The sequence below is a fragment of the Octodon degus genome, unplaced genomic scaffold, assembly GCF_000260255.1.
Source record: "Octodon degus isolate 3935 unplaced genomic scaffold, OctDeg1.0 scaffold00051, whole genome shotgun sequence".
NCBI lineage: Eukaryota > Metazoa > Chordata > Mammalia > Rodentia > Octodontidae > Octodon > Octodon degus.
The window spans coordinates 5435399-5462919 of record NW_004524627.1 but is presented as its reverse complement, the minus strand read 5'-3'; the positions used below and the strand labels follow the sequence as shown (position 1 = coordinate 5462919).

General features: G+C 40.0%; 1 protein-coding gene across 1 annotated transcript; it reads left to right on the top strand.

Moving 5' to 3' along the window:
• The first annotated feature begins 4056 nt into the window (after positions 1-4056).
• Positions 4057-25511, top strand: Golga7 (golgin A7). The gene is made up of 6 exons (XM_004633075.2): positions 4057-4134; positions 4344-4476; positions 13507-13659; positions 19879-19980; positions 20953-21015; positions 24174-25511. Exons 2-5 carry the CDS (start codon positions 4366-4368, stop codon positions 20998-21000), a joined length of 414 nt encoding a protein of 137 aa, XP_004633132.1. The 5' UTR covers positions 4057-4134; positions 4344-4365; the 3' UTR covers positions 21001-21015; positions 24174-25511.
• Positions 25512-27521: the final 2010 nt, after the last annotated feature.

Below are 27521 nucleotides of genomic sequence, written 5' to 3'. Positions count from 1 at the left end.
AGTGAACTCCTACTCAGATGAAGATCATATTTCATCTCCTTGGCAATTCTCCCCACCCCCCAACAATTCATTTTTAGCTGTGCCTCATGAGAGGTGATATGCAAGGCTGGGACAGGTGGACTAAAGAAATACAGCTTTACTTTTTCTTTACTCTCTTTATTCCTACTTGGTAACAGGGAGGAAAGAAACCTTTACATGCATCTATCCAAGAAATTTCTCTTTCCAGTATTTTTTTTTTAAAAAAAACAGGTTAGTTTTTAAATTCCACCAGTCTGAGCTTGCTCCTCCCCTGGGGGAATGCTAGAGGAGTTTTCACATTCATACTGATTTACAGAAAGGAAAGCTGGGTTCTTGTTATGGCATCTTCTAGATTTTAGCTCCCCATCTAGTCCCTAGTTGTCCTGTACTGCTGTTCATGATGTGAGAGTTTATATTCAGTGCTTTTCAGCATCATGTTTGTTAAGGTTTATATTTAATGTTCCTCTAAATCCTCATATGATTATAAGCAGGGCTTTGGGAAGGTAACAGGATTATGGGGCTTATAGATGACTTACTTGATGCTAGGTGGTATGGTCTGCTCCAAATGACAGTCATTGGGGGTGTGGCCTGGAAGGGTTTATGACCCTCTGGGCTTCCCCTTTGATGTCTCTGCTTCCCTGCTATCATGCCATGGTTAGTTCTCTTTCACCAAGTTCCTCTGCCTTAACCAGAGCCAGATGACTATTCAAGGACTGTAATTTCTAAACTGTGAGTCAAAATAAACCTCTCTCCTTTAGGTTGTGGGTGTCAGGTTTTGTGTCCCAGCAATGAGGAAATTAACTAAGACAGTGTTGATAGCACCAAAGACCATCAGCAGGCCTAGCCAAAGGTCTTTACATTTCATTACATTTATATTCCTCCTTATTCTCCCCACCCCAGCCCCAAATCATGGACTCTGCTTCCACACAGTTTTCTGGCTACTCTAGTCAAAGGTACAGACCACTGAACAGGACATTCTGAGTATCATCTCAAATCCCCAGCCTTGGCCATCTCTCATGTGCCAGCTGGCTAACACCCACCTGACTGCCCTTGTTCCCTAGAGGAGCTACAGATCTCAACCTTGAGAGCAATGTGCTCCCTACTCTTCCCAGTGTTCTATACATCTCTGCTGCTCCTGAATCCCTGCCCAAGAGATTTTTCCCAAAAGAATATAAGTATGAATGTGTGTTTACACAGAGTAGACAACAATATAACTTATTGTCCTTTGATTTCTCTCTCTTTTTTTTTTTTTTTTTTTTTTTTTTTTTTGCAGAACCGGGGATTGAACTCAGGCCCTTACACTTGCCAGGGAAGCACTTATTCCACTGAGCCATCTCCCCAGCCCCTATGTTCTCAAATACCATGGGAGTTTTCTTTGGGTTGTATTTAACTTATTTCCTTGGAACAAAAATAATTTTCTATTCTTAGTGGCCAAGAGCTATACAGAAAACCCCAAACACACAATGCATGAAGACAAAGGTCTACTCCTTTAGACTGAGAGTTTTAGGTTAAAGATTACTTTACCTGAGCCAGCCAGATAGCTCAGCATATTAAAGCACCTGCTTAGGCAGACACAGGGGCCAGTGGTTTGATCCCTGGCCTGCCCTGCTGGCCTCACTCATGGGGTGCGCCAAGCTCCTGAATGAGACTGGGTGCGGTGGTACAGGCCTGCAATCCCAGCACTTGGGAGGCTGGAAAACAGGAGGATCACTACAAGTCCAATCTGTGTAGTGAGACTCGGTAGACCCTGCACTAAATACATGAAAAAAGGCTATTTTACCTTTTTGATGGTGTTCTTAACTGCAAATATTGAATATGTAAAAAAACAGCACCCAAGAGATTTTACCAAGTCAGCAAGAAAGCATGAATTTCAGAGATAAACACAAACACTTAAAACAAAACAGTATCATATGATGGCATTCTACACAAAATAGCCACACACACACACACACACACACACACACACACACACACACACCCATAAGCACACACACATACATACACACTCATTTTTGACAAAGATATAAAAGCAAATCAATGGTGAAAGGAGTCTTTTCAACAAATGATGCTAGAGCAATCAGGTGCTTATATGGGGTTGGGAGGACTTTAGGGCCATACTTGTAGTATGAAAATAATATGCTCTCCAGATGTCCACACTGTAATTCCTCAGGTACATAAAATATATTAAGAAAGTAAAAAGACAAGCCATGGACTAGGAAAGTGTTTGTAAATCTGATGAAATTCTAATAAAATATTTTCAGAAAACATAAACAACTATCAAAATTCAATAACAGGAACATGAAATGCTATGGTTTGAACATAGATAATTTCTCCCAAAGGGTCCACATGTAAAAGCTTGGTCCCTGCAATGGCAGTATGAAGAAGCCCTGAGTACCTTTTATAGAGATTCATCTAGGGCAGTGGAGGTATGCCCTCACACAGGATTGTGGGACCTCACCCATCCTGTCTCCTCTGCTTCCGTGTACATGATGTGCACATTGGTTTGGACATGCTTTCCCACACTGACATGCTGCTCTTGCCAGAGGTCCAAACCAATGAGGCTGCCCAATCACACAGTTGAACTTCAGGACCATGAGCCAAAGTAAACTTGTCTTCACTGCAAAAGTAGCCATGTGTATTTCCACAGTGACACAGGGCTAATAATACACAACTGCAAACCAAAATGAAGAATAATCACATCACAAAAGGCTGGCAAATAAGTATGTGCAAAGGTACTCAAGTCATTAGGCACAGAAAAATGAAATTTACAACTACAAAGAGGTTATCATTACAAAAGTGTTAGCAAAGATGTGAAGCAAATGGAATACTCACACATTCCTGAGGGTAAGTAAAATGATACAACCTCTTTGGACCTCTGGTTAGTAGTTTCCTAAAAAGATAGCTATTTACCATAATCCAGCCATTCCACTCTCAGATATTTACCCAAGAGAAATTAAAAATATACCCATACAAAGACTTGTACATGAATATTTGTAACAGCTTTATTTGTAATATCCACAGCTGGAAGTTACCCAAATGGCTATCAGCAGGTAAATGACAAAAAAAAAAAAAAAAAAAAAAAAAATTGGTATATCCACACAATGGGATAACTACCCAGCATCAAAAAGAATTTGTGTGTGTAAATTATTTTTGACACATAATAGATGGACCTAAAAGTAGTCTACATGAAATAAGGTAGACCCTAAAAACCATACTGTAACAATTGAATTTATATAAAATTCAAGAAAACTTTAATTGCCTGGCAGAGGGGGCTGCAGAGGGCCGGGAACAAGATTTTAAGGAAGCAGGAAATGTGGAACATGAGGTATTTACTGTGTTGATTGTGAAGGTAGTTTGTGTAGGCAAATATGTTAGGTCTCACCAGATTGTACAGTGTAAATATTTGCATGCCCGTTTTATACCTCGATAAAGTTTTTAAAGAACGTTGAGTGGGGAAACGTCTGGAAAATCATAAAAGGCAAGATCTGACAGTGGTGCCGAAAAGTTGTCAGCCAAGAAGCACCAGACAAGGGAAGGCTGCCCGGCCGGCCCTGCAAAGGACGCGGAGGCCCGCGAGGGTCAGGGCCACGAGAGCCGCGCACGCGACACCCGGGACCAGTCGGCGCGGGCGGGCCTGAGCTGGGGCACAAGCGCATTTCTCCTGCTCTGTGCAGCGGCGTATCACGGGGCCAAGCGATTCCGGTAGTTTGCTCTAAGTAGACGAACGAGCAGCTTGATGGAGGGTTCTATCTGGCGTCTAGGTCTGAATTGGGTGGTGTAACCCAGTCAAGAGAAACCACCTAGCCGCCTCAAAGGAGATGATTCACAGGCGACCCAATCTCAAGCCCCGCCCCCTCCTCCTCCTCTAGACGCAGGCTTCCGCCTGCGGAAACAATGCCCGCCCCGCAGAAGGAGGGGCCCTTAGGCTCCGCCCCCAGCGACGCTCTACCGCGCGCAGTCTCGGAAGGGTCACTTTACGGCAGGGGTGGCCAAGGGGGCGGGTTGTAGGCTTGAGGTGGGCGGCTTAAGAGAGGAGTGGAGGGGAGAGGCCTTTTACGGCAGGACGTAAGTGACGGCAAAGGTGGAGCGATAGCTGCTGGAGGGCAGAGGAGCCGGGTTCGTGTTTCCCCGGCGGAACGGGCGTGGGGGAGTGGGGCGCGGGCCTGGGGCCGGGGCGGCGGCTGACGGCGCGCTGCAGTAGCATGGGCGGAGGGGGAAGCTGGGAGCGCCTTCGGGTGGTGGGCGGGCTCAAGGGGCTGGCGGGCCGGAGCCCCGGGTCCGGGCGGGGGTTCTGACCCGGGCTGCCTCCCTCCCCGAACTCGCAGCGCGGCCGGTCCTGACCTCGCCATGAGGCCGCAGCAGGCGCCGGTGTCCGGGAAGGTGTTCATTCAGCGAGACTACAGCAGTGGCACACGCTGCCAGTTCCAGACCAAGTTCCCTGCGGAGCTGGAGAACCGGGTACGCAGCTGTCTCTGCACCGTTCCGGGCCGGAGAGTGACCCCGGGTGGAGAGGGGTGTGGGCCGACTTCCGTTCGGCAGAGCGTCTCGGGGTCGGGGAAGTGGGCCGTGGCCCAAGATGCCGGAAGAGGGCACGTTGTCGTGTTCAGAGCAGGGAAAATAAGGCCAAGCCCTGGGTAGAATGATCTTCTAGAACTTTTGTGATGCGCAGCGCCAGAAATGTGTACCCGGCGGTGTTCTAAGCCTCGCTGACCCCATCTCCACGTTCCATTACTGACCACAGGGATGTGGAGCTAATTCCTGAGGCTCCAGCACCTCACCCAGCAGGTTGTAAACTATGTCCTCCTACTTCCTCACCCAAGGGAAAGCATCATCGTTCTCATGACAAGCATTTGTAGTCACCGTGCTGGTCACTCTGCTAAGTTGAAAGAGTTGTGTTGTGCCAGGCAAGCAGAGTAGACAGGCCTTCTTGGAAGCTGAAAAACGTAGAGCATTCCGTGTGCTAGGAAGTCAAATATCTCAGGGTAAGGCATTGGAGATCACGTTTGGCTTGCTTGTCAGAAGTGTCATCAGAATACAGGCGCTTTGGGCCATCCTAGCATACAGAAGTGGAAGAATGGGATTTGTTTCCCTCCCCAAAACTATCCTGTTGTAAAAGTTTGATGTGTGTTTGTGTGTGAATGTTTGCTTGCATATACAGGCAGTGAACAGTTGTTTCCTGTTCAAAATCGGTTTCTGGTTAGCAGGAAATGAATTTTGTAGCTCTTTTTAATAGGGTGGGGGACTAAGGTAATTGGGCATGATGTTTGTACGGAGCTAAAAAATGGACTAAGTAGGTGGAGATGACTGTGTACTAGAGCAATGTATAGCAGCCATTTGAGGTCCATTTGTAGGATGGAGGTGTAGCTCAGTACTAGAGCCGGTGCCAAGCCTGAATTTTATCTCTTAACACCAAAAATAGATTGTATCAAGATGTGTTACTTTACCTGATTGCCACACTTGAAAAATCAACAATGATCACTTATAGTTTGCCTCCATTGATTTATAACTGTGGGCAAGTTAGTGGCTTAAGTGTGTCTGTACCTGGAAAGTAATGATCAGACATGATTTTAAAAGATAAAGTGTAGATTTACTTATTTGTGAAATGCCATTTAAATGCTTTATTTTGTGGTTGATAATATTGAGTTAATTTAGCGTGGCAGGTAAACATTTTAATAGTAGTTTGAAGAGGTAAAAACTGAGCAGGTTACCAGTTGACCGGAGCTGCTGAATGTTGTTTTTAAAGTAATTTGGCCTCACAGTTAATGTGTTATAGGTGTCAAGACATACTTGAGGGGCCAGGGAAATGGCTCAGTGGAATAAGTGCTTCCCTGGCAAGTGCAAGGGCCTGAGTTCAATCCCCGGTTCCGCAAAAAAAAAAAAAAAAAAAAAAAGACATACTTGAAAAGGATCAAATGTTTTGTTTTCAAGCTTTTTATGGAAACTGACTCAACACAATTTTTGTACTTTGAAACCATACTGTAAACTATTTTTCACACTTTCATGTTATAAGATTGCTTTATAGGTTTGAAAATTGAATGTCCACCTCATAGTTGAACCAAATAATGTATGCAGAATCTAACTTTAGCCTTTTGGAATATATTGTAGGTAGTGCCATATGTAGCCTGAGTACCGGAGCTAGATGTAGTCGCAACACTCCACTGATTCTTACAGGAAGTTAATGTTGCTACATTCTGGTGGCTTCTTACGTTTTTCTTGACTTCATGGAGCCCAAAACTGCTTGTGGTGCTGAGTATTGTGTGGAATATTATACGTTGCTATTCATTTATGCCTTTGCGTGTTTTCCTTTAAATGTTTGGTTCAGAACACTAGCTTAAACTTTGGAGGGGCCGGGGAGATGGCTCAGTGGAATAAGTGCTTCCCTGGCAAGCGCAAGGGCCTGAGTTCAATCCCTGGTTCCACCAAAAAAAAAAAAAAAAAGAATACTAGCTTAAACTTTAAATCACTTCAGAAAGCGTTTTTTGTTTTTTTTGTTTTTTTTTTTTTCCCTGTATTGAGATTAAATTTAAATTACAGGTTTAATTTTTCCTTGCTTTATGTAGTGGAAAATTGAAGTTTCTTGGTTCTTATTTGGGTTGATTTTATTTTTGTGAGAAAGTCATACCTGGTAATTTAATAGAGAAAGAAATGAATATACAAATGTTCTGTATTGCTTTAAAGCATCAGAGAGTATGGACAAGCTCTGTTAACAAGTCTGTTTACTTCACTGCTTGTTAGAGAGTAATTGTGGGGGCTGGTGAGATGGCTCAGTGGTCTAAAGCACCTACTTAGAACAAGCTTAGCAAAGCACAGGGACCGCGGTTCAATCCCCCAGCACCACATGCCAGCCAGCCCCGCCCCCTGGGGGGTGAGCTGGCCACACACACACACACACACACACAAATAAATAAATAAATAAAATTTTAAAAAAATAGAGAGTAATTGTTTGGTATTTACTTTTTGTTGCCAGCAGATTTTTAAAGGAAGTTTTATTCTCTCTTTAGCCAAAATGCAGATATCTTAGTCACTCTTGGTCTGGGTAGATGAAAAATGAGTAAAGTGTAATTGAGGTATTAGTTCCTATACATACAATTTAAAGTGTGCCTCTTCATCCAGTCAGTAGAGGTTACCTGTAACTTGTCAAGAATTCTTGAGTTTATGATCATATTAAACTTTCCAACTACATAGTTCAACAGAATCCAACAATTCTGCAAAAATAATCCTGGTTCCTATAATATTCTGATTATTAGTGTTTATTGATCCTAATCTGTATTTTGCTCCAACTTGACATACCCTCAAATTTTGCTGAGTTCCTATATTAATGTTCAAAGGCCTATGAGAAAACACTGACAACTGTCTTCATAGAACCTGGAGGTGATAGATAAAAACATCTCCCTTGGTTGTTGAGCATTTGTATTTTGCATACAGAGGTATGTCCATTAGTGACAGAGATGTGGTCTGAGAAATGCATCCTTCGGTGATTTGTTGTGTACTCATGAAGTTTGTGAGGTTCCTGCTGACAGGCTTTTACAGTAAGCTTTTGTTACAAATAGGACACTCCTGAATAACAAAAGTGCATAACAAATGTTTAAAAAGTTTTGCAGTAAAAGACACATTGTCATTAGCTTCCTTGAAATCCTCCCCTCATTTCAAATGCTTATGTCTTCATCCTTGCTACTTTCTGAAGCAGTTCTGGAAGTCCTCTTTTGTGAATCTTTAGGAGGTAGGCTAAAGCATACAGTGAATGTTGCTTCTGAATGCCATCCAGTGGGAAGTCAGGCTCATGAAAACAACAAGTGTGTTTTCATCTCTTCTTCACCAGATCTGGCACTGTACAACTGCTGGCTGTGCCTTTAAGTCAAAATGACCATGAAAGGTAAAGATTTTGAATCCATTTCAGGTTGGTGAGGCCATGACAGGGCAACTAAAGATACAAAAAAGGATTTTTAGAACTACTTGAGGAAGTAGCAGGATTGATGGGATAAGTGTGTTTAAATGCAGGAGATGTATTTTGAGGAAGATTAATGGCAGTGTCTTTTACTTTAATAAATTATTTTTTAAATTTAAACATTTTTCAGTCACTAATATGTCAGTTAGCTGAGTATGGTGGCACACACTTGTAATCACCATTTCTCAGGAAACAGACTGGAGGATCACAAGTTTGAGGCCATCCTGGGCAATTTAGCTAGACCTGTCTCAAAATAAAATTTTAAAAGGGTGAGATATACCTCAGTGGAAGAACATCCCTGGGTCTAAAACCTAGTAACACCGAAAACATTAATAAATAATTTTTCAGAAGAATATATGTGACTGGGTGTAATGGCACAATCCTCTAATCCCAGCACTCAAGAGGTTGAAACAGTAGGATCACTTCAAGTTCATGGCCAGCCTGGACAATGTAGTGAGTTCAAGGCCAGCCTGACATGTGTAATGAAACCCTTTGTCGTCAACCAGTGATGCCGGCACCCCTTAAAAATTATGAAAGCTGCTGCAAGGGGGGGGGGGGGCGCCTGCCATGCTGACCCCGCCCCCCAGGGCGCACTGAGACAACAGTGGCAACTGAGACTAGATATGATGTGGCACACACCTGTAATCCCAGCTCTTGGGAGGCTTAAACAGGTGGATCACTATGAGTTAGATCTAGTAGTGAGACCCTGAACACCCTGTAGACCCTCCCCTAAAATACAAAAAAAACAAAAGAATTGTGTACTGATCTGGACATGATGACATACACCTGTCATCCCAGCACTCTGGGGGATAAAACAAAGTAGCCTGGGCAACTTAGCAAGACCCTATCTCAAAATACAAATGTTCTACAATATGGACTAGGAATGTATCAGTGTAAAAGGTCCTGGATCTAGTCCCAGTACCACAGAAAAGAGCTCCATATACTCCATAAGTTGGGCATGCTGTACTTCTTTGCAACTGGCAGTGAAGTTTTGTTCACACTGGCATCACCACAATTAAGTGAAAATGTTTTGAGATGCTACCTACCATGTCACAAGGCAATAGGAATTTTCAGCTCCATTTTAACCTTGGGGACCACTGTTGATGTGTATCATCCAAAATGTTACGTGACATATGACTGTTGGGTGTGCTGGGGACAGAACCCAGGTCCTTTGCACTGGGCCACATCCCCAGTCCTGTTTTGAGACAGGGTCTCAGCAGAGTTGCCCAGGCTGGGCTCAAATTTCTGATCCTCCTGCCTCAGCCTCCTAGAGTACTAAGAGTATAAGTGTGCAGGTATGTCCCACTGTGGTCAGCTTTTTCTTTTTTTGAGACAGAGCCTTGCTTTGTAGTTCAGGCTGGCCTTCAGCTTCATTCTGTAGCCCAGGTTGGGTACAAACTCATGACAATCCACCTTCCTAGTGCTGGGATTACTGGCATGCACCACCATAACCAGCTATGCCCAACTTATTTTTTTAGTGTTTAATATCATTACTTTATTTTGAATTTTTTAAATGACACGGGCATGTACTTTAAAAGCTATATCTATAAGCAAACTCTGATTTCTAAAATATATGCAAATTATTTAAAACAAAGTTAAGGTTTTTGGTTTATAAATATAAGTAGTGACATTAAAAAACTTAAACGTATGTAGTATGATGGTCAGATATATATAAAGTAATGAAGTGTGTATTTCAAGTAAAGTACCTCTCCTATGAGCTGAATTCAAGTGAAATAAAATTATATCAGTATTTGCTCTACATTATAGATACATAGTTATAAGTCAAAAGTTTAATCAATACAGAATTAAATATTGAGGATAATCTAATACAAATTCTAGCCCATTTTTAATAAGGAAGTATATGTATTCTTACAGAAAATCAGTTGTAATGAAAATTCTTAGCAGAAAGAGAATAAGCTAAAGGAGGCTATTAGAGATGTTACAAATGCTCTTATTTTACAGATTAGTGGCTGGGGTTCAATCATAAGTAAATTGCTTAGGTTATACACTAATGGCTTTACAACTGTGTACTTTATAGCGACTTCATATGTAGTGAAGTCATTGTCTAGTTACTCTTCTCCAGGTGCTGGGACAAAATACCTGACACCCAAAAATGAAGGAAGGAAAGGTTTATTTAGCTCACTGTTACTGGAGGTTTCAGTCAATACTTAGCTGGCTCCCAGGCAGAGTGGCACATGGCAGAGAGCTAAATAGAGTAGCAGCAACAATGGCAACAAAGAGCAAGTCTGTCTCCCTTAACGTGCATTCAGGCTTCCTGCCCCAGGCTGGGTGGAGTACTCAAACCCATAATCCCAGCAACACTCACACTCATAATCCCAGTGGATCATGAGTTAATCACAAACTCTAAAAGTGTGCCCCATGACTGCGTGAGGCTTTGGGGAACAACTAGACACAAGCCATAATAGTGGTTTTCTGTTATTTTGACATTTTCTTCAAATAGCCCATCTTCCTACTTTTGTTGGCTTCAAAGTGCTTCCAACTTCAGCCTCCCCAGAGTTTCTTCTTGTAACTCAAGGTCAGTTGTCTTTGGAAGTAGCTCAGAGATTTTTGCCACAGATTTCCTTATGTATGTCTACATCCTTACCCAGTCTTTCTGGCTTCGATTTTCTCAAGAGAAAACTGATTAAAGTATACTTGTGTGACTTAACTCACAGGCAGGGAGCTCTGAGCACACCTTCCTGTTTGGCAGTTTTGATAGCCCCTAGATGCTGGTTAGCTTCAGTCAGTGAAATGGGATCAAGGGAGATTGGGGGAGGCTCTGAAAAGCACCAAGCACTGCTGCCACTTAAAAACTCAAACTGGCCCTTCAGCCTCACCAGCAGCCAGGTCTAAAGAGAATGTGTCCTGAACTCAAGCCACTCGCCTGCAGTGCAGAGACACCAAGGAGCACATGACTGATTTCTCGGCCTGATAGGAGATGGCTGAACCCTGGCTCCAAATCCCACCGGCCACGGACCCAGGAATGAAACTTATTTGAGACAGTCTCTATGTAATCTATGTTGCCCTTAAACTCGCTGTGTAACACAGGCTCCTGCCTCAGCCTTCCAATGGCATCACAACACTGTAGCCAAAATAGATGTGCTTAAAATTAATTACTGATGTGTCATTAGATGAACTGAAGGTATTAATTTAGGAATAATTAGGTGAATATAGTGATTTGCCATACATAATCATGCACTGAGCTTTTCTGAGTCTGATTTTTCAGGGTAGCAGAGCAGTGAAATGGGTTCCCAAGTGACCTTCAGTGTAGTGAAGGACATTGTATTGCTTTCAGCCCATCTCTGTCCACACGTACACACACACACACACACACACACACACACACACACACACACACCCATCAGAGTGGACACAGCTCCTTTGGAGAACAACAGCACCAGTTTAAGGTTACATTCAACTCCCTCATGCCCCTAGCTCATTAAGTCCTAGGTTTTCCACTTATAGGGTGAAACAACAATTACAACTGCTTCTGACTCAAAAGAAATTTTGATAGTTTAAGGCAGTGGTGATAAACTGCGCAAGTGTTATTTTTATTTTAAAACAAAAGATGTTACTGCATGCGTTGTTTTTTCTAAACTAAAGACTCAGTATTCAGGTCTAATTAAAGTGTTGGCCCTTTGCATTAAGTGGCTTTGGGGTTGCAGTTTGTATGCTCTTTAAAAGGTTCCGCTGGTTTGAGGGATCCTAAATTGTTGTGTATTTCATATGTTATAGTTTTTAGGATATTTTGTCTTATTATGAATTGAGCTTTTGATAAATCTTTCTATTTAAAGACTTCATGCCAGGTGTAGTGGTGCATGTTCATAATCGCAGCACTTGGAAGACGAAGGCCAAAGATCACCATAAATTCAAGAGCAGCCTAAATGACATAGCAAGACCCTGTCCCTGTCTCAAAACAAAAAGATAATTCATAAATAGTATCTTAAAAATAAAAAGCGACATTGTGCAAAAGAAGGGCTAGAGTGATACTTGCTAAGTGGTTTGTTAGTGTTAGATGAAGTACTCTTTAAATGGCCTTAAAGTCCTGGATAAAGTATTGAGATTTGCAATGTGCACAGCACTATTAGAATAAGAAAGTAAAGTGACATTGGAAGGAAATGTGACAGGTAAATAGATGAAAAAATGAAGAGAAGTAGTGTTGTCCACTACTTGAAGACTTGAACACAGTCTCAGATCCTGGTTGGCAACTTCTTTATGTGTAAACATCTTACAAGTGTACCTATGTGAACTTAAAGGCTGCCACAGCTCTAGCAGTGTAATATGGATCACCAGCATATGTGTTCCATCATTGTAGTGAATTTCTACCTGGTGGTTAACTTGTTATACCCAGCTTAATTGAATTAGCATGGTCCTGGGTATGGGCGGCCCACTTGAGGATTATTGCCAGCAGCATAAGAGGCAGAACAGGGAGAAGCTGTAGGAACATTGTTAGGGGAGCGGTTTGGAGAAGCTGTTGGAAGCCATTGGTTCTTGAGCTGTTCTGCTAGGTGACTTTGTCATGGTGCCTTTGCTGATGAACTCTGCTGTTCTTGTCAGAGGAGGAGCTCAGGACCGTCGTCACTGAAAAAGGCTATGGTTCATTTGGGCAGAGTTCAGCTCCTCATCTTGAGCATTGCTTCCTGGCTCCAGAGGGGAAGATGGTGCACTACTCAGCCTTGTGGAGAAGCTTGCCATGTTGGCTTTCCTGATGAGAACTCAGCTTTCCTCATTGCTGGAGGAACTTGGGACCTTACCGTTGCTGAGGATGGCTGTAGTACCTTTGTTGCTTACCTTGGGCATTGTTTCCTGGCTCCAGTTCAGATCCCCAAGCCTGCTAGCACAGATCCTTCATTCTGCTGAGGTAGACTTTCTAGCTTCCACCACTGACCTTTGGGCCTTCCTAGCACAGATCTGTGTAGTGGGCCTGCATGAGACACTGTCATGGGCTCTAGGCCTCCAATTGGCCTTGTAGGAGGCATTGTTATGAGCTCTAGGTTTTCAGCTGGACTCATGCAAGATATTATGATCCAAGCCCCCAATATCTGGAGTCTTTGGTCTTTAGTGTGGACAGATTTCCTGCACTTCTTACAGATGGTTCTTTGGGTGATTACTTATAAAATGCATGCTGTATTATATTGTTCCCTTTGCAAAAACGCCTATCTCAAAAATAAAAAATAAAATTAAAAATCCCAAGCAGTCTCAGTAACTTAGATCCAGATTTAATCATCTAAAAAGTTAATTTTTTGTATGTCAACTTTTAGATTTAAAAGTGAATGATAGACTGTGCTGGCCCCACCCCAGGGTGCACTGAGACAGCATTTGAGACTAGGCATAGTGGCACGTGCCTGTAATCCCAGCATTTGGGAGGCTGTAAACGGGTAGATAACTATGAGTTCGATCTAGTAGTGAGACCCTGAACACCCTGTAGACCCTTCCCTAAAATACAAAAAAAAAAAAAAAAATTTTAAGTGAATGATAGGCAAGTATTAATTAATTTCCCATGTATTTTCCCAAAAGTTACTTTAAAATTCTTTTTCCTACAGATTGATAGACAGCAGTTTGAAGAAACTGTACGGACTCTAAATAACCTTTATGCAGAAGCAGAAAAGCTCGGGGGCCAGTCCTATCTCGAAGGCTGTCTGGCATGTTTAACAGCATACACCATCTTCTTATGTATGGAAACCCATTATGAGAAGGTAAGAAAGGCCATATTTGTTTTCACAAAATCTCTTAAAAGATGAATTTATTATGCATGCATGTTTACACAGTAACAGTGCCATAATCTTAAAGGGGCAATTATAATAATAATTCCAATTTTGTCATTGCTGCCTTGGCAGAGCACCTGTCTATGCTGAGATCAGTTACACTTCAGGCCAATGCAGAAAATCTCTAGGGGCTGGCCAGATAGCTTAGCAGACTAAGGTGCCTACTTAGGCAGGCTCAGTGACCAGGGTTCAATCCCCAGCATGCCAGCCCCGCCCCTAGGGCACACTGAGACTAGCAACAGACTGGGCACAGTGGTGCGTGCCTGTAATTCCAGTGCTTGGGAGGCTGAAAACAGGAGGATCACTACAAGTTCAATCTGTGTAGTGAGACCTTGTAGACCCTGTACTAAATACATTTAGAAAAGAAAAGAAAATCTCTGGATTCTCACTCTGTCCAGCTCTTAATTCTTTTTTATCATTTTCCCAAATTTCTATTTTCAGTCCTGTCCTCACACCTCAGTTGCTGTTGTCTTCTCTTTCTAGGTGCTTTCCACAACCATAGTGGCTGGCTTTTTAATTTACGATTTCCAGAATTTAAGTCTCCCACCTCCCCAGCTCTGATCAGCAACACCCTGTCCTATCAGGGCTGTCTTTAGGTAAAAGGGCTGAAGAAGGAAGATGAGCTCAGTTAAACACTGGAGTACCTTGCATTTTCCCATGCATTAACTCCTCTGTCGCTCTTCTTTTTTTGTACCCCTACCATCTCTCTCCTAGACTACTGAAATTATCCCTTGGCCTCTCTCATTTCTCCTTTTCTTTTGCGTTGCCATCCTGCTTTTTTGGTCTTCATAAATCATAACCTTTCTTCCCCTACCCCTCCTACCAAGTCATAGAACTCCTGTCCTGAGTCACGTTCAGCTCACCTTTTTCAGCTCTTTATCTTTCATTCTTCCTTCACTTTCATCATCAGTCACCAAAGATGTCCTCCATCTAAAAGAACATTCCTCCCATATTCAGATATGACTAATCCTTTATTCCTCACACCCATTTACCTTCATAATGCTTCCGCTCAGAACTCTTTTCTGTGTCTTACATGTCATTTATATTTATTTTCTGCCATTCTACTTTGAAATATAGTGGTTTATGTTTTTGTTTCACCTTCTGTATATTGTTGTTCAATCACAAACAATGCCATAGATCTTCTTATAGCCCTTTTAATGGCTGAGACCATGCTTTGGGGACCTTAGATGCTCACTGAATGCATGTTACATAAATGACTTCCACTTAATTATCACAATGAACCCCAAATATATCTTTAAGTTATGTCTGTTTAGAAAGTAAAACCTGTAAGAGTATCTGTTACACCCTACCTGATAGAAATATCTCTGATTGTTTTATACTTCATGTAGTGGAGAGCAGATACAGTTACAGCTAAAATTCCGTGAGACCCTGCAAATGCTGCTATATTCTACCCACTTCCCCCAGCCCCAACAGTAAAGATCTGCATAACTTGTATGTAAAGAAATTTAAATAGCTGTTTATTTAAATTATTTGTTAAATAGTAGGTTATATACTGTGTATCACATACATTGGTACTTTTTATTCCTGTTTAACTTTCAAAATCAGAACTTACCAAGAATCAGTGTCTACTTTCAGATCAGTAGTTGAATCACCAGTACTGCTATTTCTGAGCCATCTACATTGTGTGGTTAGGCACCTGTAAATATGGCTTCTATTGCATGGTGTCGCGTAATGAAGTACTTCTGTGTCATTCTTTAGCTTAAAAAAAAAATCTACTTTCAATTTATGTTTAGTCTTACTATCTCTAACAATTTAATAAATATTAAAGTCTTATTATGTGCTAAGCAGGGTGCCAGGAACATACCAGAGCATCATGGTTGCTAACCTTATGAAGTTCATAATTTTGTGATAATAAACTGCCCATAACAAGTAAAACCCTCAAAACTAGTGCCTGGTGGAAAGCACTGCCCTGTGATAGTAGGAAAGACCTGATTTAGAGTGTATGGTCAGAAGAGGCCTCTGAAGTGATGACATTTAAGCTGCTGTGTGAAAGATGAAAAGCCATGCCCTGTTCAGGCAGAGATAAATATATGCAACAGCCCAGGATCTTAATCCCAGGAACCAGAAGGGACAGTGTGGCTGGTTTATTTGGGTCCTAAAGTACTTAGCATCTCTCAGCTCTGCCGTGTGGCTCATAATCCTAGCACTTTGAAGGCTCAAGCAAACGTATTATAAATTTGCGCTCCATAGCAAGTTCAAGGCCAGCCTGGACTGCATAGTGAGATGCTACCTCAAAAACAAACAATAAAGAAAAACACTTCACAGCTACTTCATAGCTATCAGTTAAGATTCTTTTGATTATATATCTTAGAGGATGTTTCTTGGAATCCAATAGAATGAAAATTGGTTCATCCTGGTATGTGTTTTAATTGGAGTTATGGACAATATATAAGGTGAAACTGTATAGGTTTAATAAGGTCTCTTTATAGAGCTAGTATTAGAAAGCAAATAAAAATCAATTTATCAAGACTTAAATGGCCACATTTTTTAGATATATGAATTTTTTTAAAAAACTGGATGTGAATAACTAGATCATGGAAGATTACTAACTAGAATAATTAAGGTATAACATACTTTTTAAATGTTTATATTTTTGATGACATACAAGAACATTCTTCTCTCTGTAGTTTGTCCCTGCAGAATTTGTGTGCTATTATTTATTTCTTAATGAAAGGACAGGGTTGAGTGATTTAGCCTATTGTTTTAAATACTAAAACTCCTACTATACAAATGCTAACCCAAATATAATAATGCTTAGTTAGTCATACATATTTAGTTTTGAAATTATAAATAGGCCTTTTAAAATTTGCTAGCACAATCATGTATTTTGTTTCTTATAATATGCTATTTGTTGATTTAAAATGAAAATAAAGACCTCAGTGTTATTTCTCCATTGTTGCCGTTAGACAACAAATGACCTTATAGATGATTCTCTTCTCCTCACTCTGCCTTGGTTATCAGCAGAAAGCATTCCTTCTGCCTGTGTGTCATAATCTGCAAAACAAAGTTAGGATATTTGAATATTTCCTGAAAATGCCAAATTTCTGATGTTCCCACTGAACCTCTCTCAGGTTGTTTTCCTGGAAAGTCTAATCAGATTACTCTTGTCTAATTCTCAAGAACAACGTTCTTTTCAAAGGTTCAGTTGTGTTCCATTTTGTAAATATAAAAATTATTGAGTTGAAAAGCATATAACTTTGTTAATATTATGGGAATTTTCTTACATAATAATAGATGAGAATAGAATGTCAGTGCAAGACTTCATGGGATGAGGATGGTGCTGTCTGCTGTCAGGAGTTGAAGCAGTTTACTCAGATGAATGGTTTTCATTTGTGGACAAGATGAAGAGTTAAAACACTTGTTTGGAATAGTGTTGCCTTCACCAAAGCAGTAAAGGAGATTTGGGGCTTATACAAGAATAAAACCAGTACTTTTTTTCTGAACTGATAGCCAAGTACACATGAATATTACTACAGTTTAATGAAAACCTTTTCCAACAAAGTTATGCTTGAATCAAATAGAGGAATGTTGTTTACTTGCTACTGCTTTGTACCCAGAAGAGGAGAAAAGCTGTCCTGAAGAAATCGTTTCTTCAAAGCCAGCCATATGGGCATTTTTCTGAGTGTTCCCTCGAGCTTTAATGGGCTGGGGTGTAAAGAGAGACTGGGTCTTCGGTTTCTGATTCTAACAGTTGTGCTAAGAAGGAAATTAAAAGATTGAGAGTCCTAGGTTGGACACCTTTATAGGCTGCTACCTAATTTTCATTATTTTAGAAAGATTGACAGATTCTGATATAAAGTTGACTACTGGGTTGTTTTTTCTTTTTTTTTTTTTTTTTTTTTTTTTTTTTATAATGACCAAGCACAGCTTAAATTCTTTTCAGAGCTGAAAATGAGAGGGTCATGCTTACATTACATAAGGTAATTAGGAAAAAAAAAACTTAGTAACAGTTTTACTAAATAAAAAATAATGTATGTTGCACTTTCAGTAGTGCAAAATAGTACAACCTGCATTTTTTAAGACAGATTCTTGCTATATAGTACAGGTTGACCTTGAACTCACTATGTAGTCCAGGCTGTCCTCAAACTTGTGGTAATTCTCCTGCCTCAGCCTTCCAAGTGCTGAAATTCCAGGTGTGCATGCACAGCATATCTCCTTTTTAAGCAAGAATAAAATAAGTTGTATTATCCCCAAATTAGTAACCTGAATAAACTATTTTCCCTCCCAAAAAAATTCCTTATGCAAATTATCAAACCAGCCTATGCTGCCAGCCCCAGGTCCCTGCCCAGCCACCACCTGAGAGGAACCAGCCCATTCAACCTGTTTTTCCCCCACCCAGAGTGCCACTAGTGAGGACCTAGTCCTGCTAGTTTGTTCACCTGCCTAGGAGCCGAAGGAAGATGAATGACAGAAACAGTTAGTTTAGCATATGGGCAACCGTGGGAATCTTGCCTCTGGGGCAAAGGAGTCTCTACTGTTAGACTCATCCTGCTTTTATTCACTCAAACAAGAGTAAGGCAACTCAGATAAACAAGACTCATCTGCCTTCCATTATCGCTTAGTACACACCCAGGTAAACAACCTGATCTCAGCTGTTATTAACTTCTCCCTAGAACCTGCAACACACCCATCATCTCTGTGTGCTTCTGTTCGCCTTTGTGCTCACAGAGGCGGCCAATTAGGCCTCCATGCTCCTTTCTCACAACAAACTATCAAGTTTTAAATTCTAAATTCACTTACACTAAAGCATCTAAGTTGTAACATCCTAGTTTGATAGTTTGGCTGGGCATATTATACATGCATACTTAAATCATTGCTTAACTTTCAGCTCTGTACTTCTTTTTTCCTTTTATGTTATGGTCACATTTTTACTTTATCATTTGCTGATAGTGGGAATTTAAGGACATATACAGTAATTTAAACAGCTAGATCAAAGCTTCTTTGAACATTAGATGTGAAATAAGTTATGATGACTTTAAACTTGAAACAAAATGTGTAATTCTTTAATTTTGGATAAAACTATTAAGATTTATTTTCTTCTCACTTATCTGTGTTAGAATTGCTCTTATTAAAGCTAGAGTTTTGGTGATTTCCAGAAGTTCCTTCATATACTCTGGTTTTTCTCTGCATTTGCTTTTATTCACAAGCTTCATACTAAATTTATAAATTAAGGTTCCTTCCATGGGCTGGGGATATAGCTCAGTAGAATAAGCGCTTCCTCAGCAAGTGCAAGGGCCTAAATTCAATCCCCATTTCCGCCAAAAAAATAAATAAGGTTCCTTCCAGAAAGCAAGCCAACTACAGAATACCACTACACACAAACACGGAAATGATACAAACTACTTACAGTAAAAAAACTCCAAGGCACCTCATATGTACAACACTTTACAAAGAAGTAACATTTCCACTTTTAAAATGACTGGGCACCTTTTTGTTATAGGCCAGTCTTACAGCATTACTTAAACAAATGAAAATGTAATAAAAGGATATAAGTAATAACTCTTAAATGTTAAATGAAAAGGCCAACAAGTAGCCTTCCTGTTAGAATACTCACACTGGGGCCAGCCAGATAGCTCAGCGGATTAAAGCACCTGCTTAGGCAGACACAGGATTCAATCCCCAGCATGCTGTGCCAACCCCGCCCCTGTGGCATGCTGAGATGGCGATTGGGAGTAGGCATGATGGGGCACTCCTGTAAGGCTGAAAACAGGAGGATCACTACAAGTTTAATCTGTATAGTAAGACCCTGTAAACTCTGTATTAAATATATGAATAAAAAAAGAAAGAAAACTCACACTGATACTTGGAGTAGTGAAAGGTATTACTGTCAACTGTGTACCTAACCTGTGCCTCTGTGTCCAGGACTGAGGAGGCTGGGAGGGTGTTCTTGTCTTGCTTTTATACACATGGGCATTTACACTGCATTGAAGACACCTTGAAGAGTCCATCATACTGTACTGAGTGCAGTCATGAGTGAGCTAGACCATCAGAGCAGTAGTCTACCTTATAAATATCCATATGATTTGCCTTAATATCTGATTCTGCTTTCTGAGTATTTTGAGATGTAGCTAATCCTTCAAGGAAAATCTAATGAAACATTTACAAAGCTGTGGTTTTTCTTTCTTTCAGGTTCTAAAGAAAGTTTCCAAGTATATTCAAGAACAAAATGAGAAGATATATGCTCCCCAAGGCCTCCTTCTAACAGACCCCATTGAGAGAGGACTTCGAGTTGTATCTTTTTTTGTCCAGATTGTATGCTGTAACTGCTTGTTTAAAAAAAAAAAAAAAAAAAAATTGGTACTGTTTGGTGTTGACTAGAGAGAATTTAAGTCCTATCTCTTGCAATTGGCTTGGGAAGTTTCTATATGTGCCCTAAGGGTCAATCTTTTTCTTTTTTTTCCAAAGCCTGTCCTTTGCATTGTGCAGGTCTCTAGCTTATTTGGTATTCTGGTTAGTGTCTTTCTTAGTGTTCTAAGGGCATCACATGGTAATGATGAGGATATGGGGGTGAGTAATGCATTTCAGCTGCAGAAACTGTCTAAAGCACCTTTGAAAATATAAACTCGTAATAGTTCTCCCAATGAAGTGCAGTTCCGCAAGTTCACCTGACCAGCTGAAATCAGTTACAGCTGCCAGATCTGTAATTTCATTACTTTTGACACTGCATGTTTTTAGAGGCAGTAAGCTCTGAAAGTAGCTCTGTGATTTAGTACATAAAATTACCTAAATCTAATTAGCATGGTAACTGAAGTAATGATTAAATTTTTTTAAATCTGGGCTGCTTAATCCCTGGCCTTCTAGCTGATAATAATTTCATCAGTTTTATCATTTGCTCTGTAGAAAATAATTGTTAAATTTTTAGAGGTCATGAACCCTTTTCCAAAAGTTTTCATGTCATTTCAAAGTATATTTGAACCATGGAAGTCATAACCTCCATTATTTGTCAATGAATAGCCCCCTAGTTCTGCCCATAATGCATTCTTTCCAAATTATTCTTTTTAACATTTGAGAAGAAACATGTCAAATATTACATGTAATTATTAAAATTCTCAGTGAAGTAGAGAAAGCATGATCAACATGAGTTCAGCAAATTTTAATATTTAAAAACAAGCAAAGTCTATGCAGACTTGCAGACCTCATCTCGCCATAATCCTTTTTATGCTCTATGCCGTACTGTATATCCTTAACAGCCATACTATATAGATTGAAATTACCATTTATGAAGACAGAGGCATGAGCAGTGGAAGATAAACCATTGATTTAAAGGTAAGAATAAAATTGTATCGCTTAGATGCATATGAAGTATGTATGATTCTTCCCTGTGTGGTAAATAAGTCATTAAATCATGCAGCTAAGTAAGGTTATATTCATTGTATTAGCTTAATTAAGCTAATGCAATGAATAGACTACACTAGCTTGCTGTCTGAAATGTGCATATAACTCAAGTTCTGTTCAGTAGTACAATTTAAACCTTCATTTCCCCCCTATTGTATCATACTTAAGTGGCTTCAGAATGCTATAGAAGAAACTTTACCTAGTGGGTAGAACCACTTTTACTCCTTTGTTTAGAATGTTAATATTTGTCTCTATCCAGATAAAATCCTTTGATGAGAAACAAATTAAATAATGCTTTTAAGAATCTGTAGACAGACTCATGTTGAGTTCCTAAGTGTATTTGTCCAGTCTTCTAAGGAACAGAAAATGGTACTTTACCATTTCTGCCAATTTCATGCTCTAAATTTATATACTGTAATTGTCTTGGCTTGCAGATAACTATTGCTAATTAACAAGCAGCACAGGGCTGGTGAGATGGCTCAGTGGTCTAAAGCACCTACTTAGAACAAGCTAAGCTAAGCAAAGCACAGGGACCACGGTTCAATCCCCCAGCACCACATGCCAGCCAGCCCCGCCCCCTGGCGGGCTGAGCTGGCCACACACACACGCACACACACACATATAAATAAATAAAATTTAAAAAAAATTATTTAAAAAAAAACAAGCAGCACAGATACAGAATGTACCAAATCAAATTTATTCCTCTCTAGGGCAATAGTAATAACTGTTACTATTTAAAGAGCACCTAGTGTGTTGTGTGTATTGTACTAATAGTACTTCTGATCTCACAAGAACCCTGCAGAGTATTTTCCCTGTTTTACAGATGGGTGGGCTGAGGTACAAATAGGTTGAGTGTCCAGGTCATACAGTTAACAAGTACTGGAATATGAAACTTAATGTGATTAACCACAGAAGGCTTCTTTTTATAACATACTGTCTCTGCAGCAGCAGGAATGTAGTTTAGCAGAGTATTCTTGGGGTTTATCCTCTTGTTTTCCCTTTCAGTAACTTTTTAAAAATACATTTTGACTGTTCTTGTTCCATTTATTAAATGCTACAAATCGTCCAACATTCCAAAACTGCCTTACTTTAGCATTAATTACCTGAGTGCTTAAAAGCCTGAGATCTAAATAGTGACATGCTTGCCATATGTTTTATTTCTTTAAGAAGGCTTTGTTTTGGAACACGTAGTGCTACTTGTCCATACAAATACATTTCTCACGTACAATTTCCACACTGATATTTCTCAGGCAAGCACCCAGGAACTTTGTGGGTTTTGTTACATGCCATTGGAGTACGTTTGTTTTATCAATTGCAGCTGCATTGCCTCTGCACAGCCTATTTGTCATGACTCATTTTGCAGCTATTATTGCTTAATAGGATGTTTTTGTGAGGGGTTGTGGGGTTGTGAGCAATTACACACCAGAGGTTAATCTATCAATAGTCAGACAACTGGGAAGTTTTGAAAGAGGAAAGATTTACATTAGGAACTTCTGGATAGTTTCATCAATGCAAATATTTGTGTTCAGCACAATTTAGTTTTCAGAGCTGTGTATTCCTTTGTCCCAGGATCCAGTATAGGCTGAGATCTTGCGGGTAAGGAGGACTGACAGAATAATTTATCCAATTCTGCTGTGTTTGTTAACTCTGAAAAGTATTTGCAGGTTAAAATGTTATGTGGAAATTAAATGAAAAATTTAACAAAGAATACACTTAATTGTGGGGTTGGCCTTTTTTGTTTTATCTTGTTTTTCCTTGTGGTGGTAGAAACTGAACCTAGGACCTTGTGCATGCTAGGCAAGTACTGTACCACTGAGCTACACCCTAGCATATGGCTTTTTTTTTTTTTTTTTTTTTAAACGGGGCTCTGAAGTCTTACTACACAGTTCAACTGGCCTTGAACTCACCCAGTTGACCTCAAACTCAGGGTAGTCGTCTTGCCTCAACCTTCTGAGTGCTGTGAGTACATGCTACCTTGCCTGGCTATGACCTTTATGTTTAGACATAGCTATAAACAGAAATATTTTGCTCCTTTTAATTTTTTTTATAGCACATAGGTATCTATTACTAGATAGTCTGCTATTTTATTCTCTTGAGCAAGACTTGTCTTTTTTTTTTCTTTTTTTTTTTTTTTTTTTTTTTTTTTTTTTTTTTTTCAACAAATAATACACTGCATATATTCTTCTTAGTGGTTAATTGCTGTACAAGATGCGGACTTGTGATCCTATTTACAAACACCATTAGAACAAATCATTCTATTCATTAAGAGAATGCAACTATATATCTATCCTAACCACTTTGAATACACAGATACAAAATGGACATTCATCAGTATACCCCATTTTTTCTAAGTTCCGTTATTGAATATTATAGGTGTGTGAACTCAGCAAAATATTCTAAAAGAGTCCAGTAGCCCATAATAGCATTGGGTCTTCTGTTTAACTGGAAGACTTGTCTTTAGGGCCGGCGAGATAGCCCAGCAGTTTAAAGTGCCTGCTTAGGCAAGCTTAGGCAGGTGCAGGAGACCGCAGTTGGATTTGATCCCTAGCACATGTCTCACCAGCCACACCCTCCGGGCAGGCTGAGCAGGCCAAAAAAAAAAAAAAAAAAAAGACTATATAAAAATCAAATACATTTCTCTATCACAGTAACCAAGTGAGTGAGAATAAAAACACAATGATACCTTAGTTCATGAACTTAATTTCCACAACTCTAGCTGGAAAGAGAATTAGATGAGAACTGAATCAAAGTCAGTGGTTAATTAAGTTCAGTGTTGATCTTATCAGGAAATTTGATTTGGTTCTTGTCCAGTTTGGTTTGCAACCAGAATCCTAAAAGTAATTTAAGTTTGCATGTTGAGGTACCACTGTGTATAACACTTGTTGGTAGTCAAATGCCAGCACCTTTTGAAATCACTGTTTTTTCATCATAGCGACTCATAAGTATGCCGTCCCTGTATCTCAGGTGACAGAACTGCAGCACAGAAAGCTCTGCCCACATTTAAGCTTACATCAGTTGCTATTAGATCATTTCCAAAGTTATTTTTTGTATCAAATTCTAAAACCTTTCCTTTTCCTTTCTAAACATAGATCCCGCCTCCTGCTGGGACCCTCGTCTGTCCACTGACTGACCACAGAGTGTCCCTACCTCGTCTCCAAGCATCATTCCTTTGTATCTGCTGCCAGAGCCATGGTGCCATTTACTCCAAGGACTAACTTTCTAAAATTCCATGCCTAGGGTGACTTCTAGTCACTCAGCATCCACTTTGTGTCTCTAAATTGTGTAGAACTCTAATCTTTTGATGAATTTCTAAGAAAACACAATGAAGCGCTTCATTTTTTAAATTCAGAGCCATTTAGTAAAGTATGCATTTGGTCACCCAGTACAGTTTTATTTCTTCCCTGCCACTAGTACCACTTTATTTCTTGGCCAGTTTCCCAGGTGGCTCCTGACTTCAACATGTCCTGTCTTCGACAGTGTTCAGTCTGATTCCCCTCAATAAAAGCTTGCTTCCAGGTGGAATTAGGTATGTCTGTGTTTTTGGTAGCACAGCTCCCAGATTTCACAGAAATATCCATTTTGCTGTGATTCAAATCCTCGGATTGATTTCAAGTGCTCTTCAGTTTGTTGAACTGAAGCTCATTGAAGAAAATGTATAATGTGATTTGTCTCATTATAGCAACTATTCCTAATTAAAGCAGTATTTAATGCAATTTCCAGTTAATTTCTTTGGAGACTTTTATATTATCTCATTACCTTGAATGTTGGGAAGATGTGGTCTGTGTTGTTTGTTCATTCCACAAGTAAGCACAATAAAGTGGATGCTAAACCATCAAACACATAAATGTCTGCTGTGTCCCTGAGTGTGTAATAAGCAAGTGTAATACATATTGTAACTATAGTTTTGTTATAACCATAACTTATGAGGGAAACATTTGATAGGACTAATGCTATTGCTAATTTTTAACCCAATTGGCAAACATGAGTCATAGACTCCTCATGTACAGTATTCAGTGCACAGACATGATGCTTGGTTAAAGTTAAGTGGTTTACAAGTTAAACCCTCAGTCTGAGTCTGTATCCCTAGCTCTTCTTTTGTCTGTATTGGGTTTCTGATGCCCTTCATTCTTTTGGGAGTTTGAGAGCACTGTATTTGAGAGAGAGTTAAGAATATATTAGGAAAGAATGAAGCAGTTGAAAGTTTTATTTTCAGAGATACTGTAGGTGCTAATACTGGATTTAACCTTCAGATTTAATTTTTTTTCTGGATCTGGTAGTTATTCAGTAAATCTCATAGGTCTGTAATATTTTAATTGTATAAAACTCCTTTATTACTTTATAGCCTGTAACAGTGTGTCTCTCTGCCTTTTAAACCCGTTGCAATAACTTTGCTGAAATATTAACACATTAGTAAAATTTTTCTTAAACAAATTGTCTCTGCGTCATATTTGGTGTGATTTAGTAAAGTGATAAATGAGGGCACTAAATTTGGCAGATAGACAGTATTTGACTCACTGCATGAATTATTTTTAAACAAATATTGTGCATTTATATAGTAGCTCAGATCTTTCAGTTGTTTACATACTTTAAGCAAATATGGTATGACGAATAAAAATGAAACAGGCTGAGTGTGGTGGCACACAATTGTAATCCCAACATTTGGGAGGCTGAGAGGGGATTGCTGCAGATTGGAGCCCAGCCCAAGATACCCAGCAAGACGCTGTCTTAACAGAATCATGACAGTGTCTACTAGTGAAAAACATATATATAAAGAAATTCCAGTGTTTCATGATGAAAAATGTATCCCAGTTTTTATTACTGCCTTGGATCATGTGATGACTTTCTTAAAATGAGGTACATTTGCAGTTTCCTTTCATGAGCTTATTTTCCTTTATCAAATTTTGAGCATATCTTTCCTAATGAATGAAGTGAATAATAAGTAGCACATATTCTCTAATACTCAAAATGTGGAAGCATGCAAAGGGTAGTGAACATTAATTAACATCTGATTTGCAGTGAATTGTTAGAAATGCTGAAGTGTGGGTTCTGGACTGCCTAACTTCTAGGAGGGCAGCAGCACATTAAGTTCCATCCACAGTGAATAAACTTAGTGACAGCCCAAAGCCTGTGGCCCTTCTGGGTGATGTGCTAAGCCCTTCCATGCACCTTAGCTAGTACAGATGTGGCACTGTGAGCATAAGTGTGAAGCCTTAGGGACTAAATGCCATCTTTCTGGATTTCTAAGCCCAAGTTTTGGGGGGGGGGATTTATATATATATATATATATATATATATATTATATATATCAGGTACTATCCAAGATATTTAGTTAAATATTGTCAACTTAGAGCAAGTTTATATCAACAAAATTTTCTGAGTTGGGGCTTGGGGTTTTGTTTTTTTCACTTGGAGATGGGCCTTGCTGTGTTGTTCAGGCTGGCCCTAAACTCCTGTGCACAAATACTCCTAACCTAAGCCACCCAAGTAGCTGATACTACAGGGATGTGCCAGAGCACTTGGTTTGTGTGATGTTTGAAAATCCTATTCAAGCAATTTAGTACTTACTGTCCTTAATAATTTATTTAACTTTGTGCTGTCACTTTTACCTTAGGAGTAGAACCTTAAGTCTTCAGATTCACAAATCACCTTGTCTCTGAAGAATTTTTTGGTTTTACTTACAAAAGTTCTTTTTTAAAAAATATTTAGGCCACTGTGAGCTCTTTCAGTGGCCAGCTCTCATCCTGTAGAGTGTACCCTCCCTACTTTAATTGGCCCACTCTCTGAAGAGGAAACTTCTCCCACTTTTAATAAATGTAAAACCTCGCTACTTTTTTATACTTGTCTAGTTTTGTTCAGGGTAAGAACCTGAAAAAAATCTAGAAGGAGCCCTCATCACCCCAGGTAGACCTCAGTAAATAGTCTTGGTGAACCCAACCAGAAAAGGACAGTTTTGTTTGCAGGTGAGAACAATTAGTGCCCCATGTCAGGCTACCCGCACTCCACATTGTGCTGCTTGGCCTCGCGCCCCTCTCTAGTGCAACTGTACCCTTGGCAGGTGATAAACATCCTAGGTGACGTCATGCAGAGGTGGACTTATGTGGAGGTCTGCTTTGTGGGTGGGCCTTGCTAGTGAGCATGGGTGGAAGCCGCCATAGAGCCTGTTACTAGCCCATCGCAGTTCCTCTGTGGGGCCTAGGCTTTAGTGTGCTTTCTCCCCAATATTTGTCCAGCATTCTCACTTTTAAAAAACTGCTGTCTACCCCAGCCTGTCCCTTTTTGTGCTTAGTCTCGTCTGCACCAGACAGCCTCACCCTTACAGATGAGCCCTGAAGCTGCTGCTTCCAGGGAGCTTGTGTGCCTCCACCCCTCTTCTGTTAGGAGCAAGTTGGATTCCCTGCTGCAGCCCATGTGTCTCTCCAACTTCAGGATAAGGACCA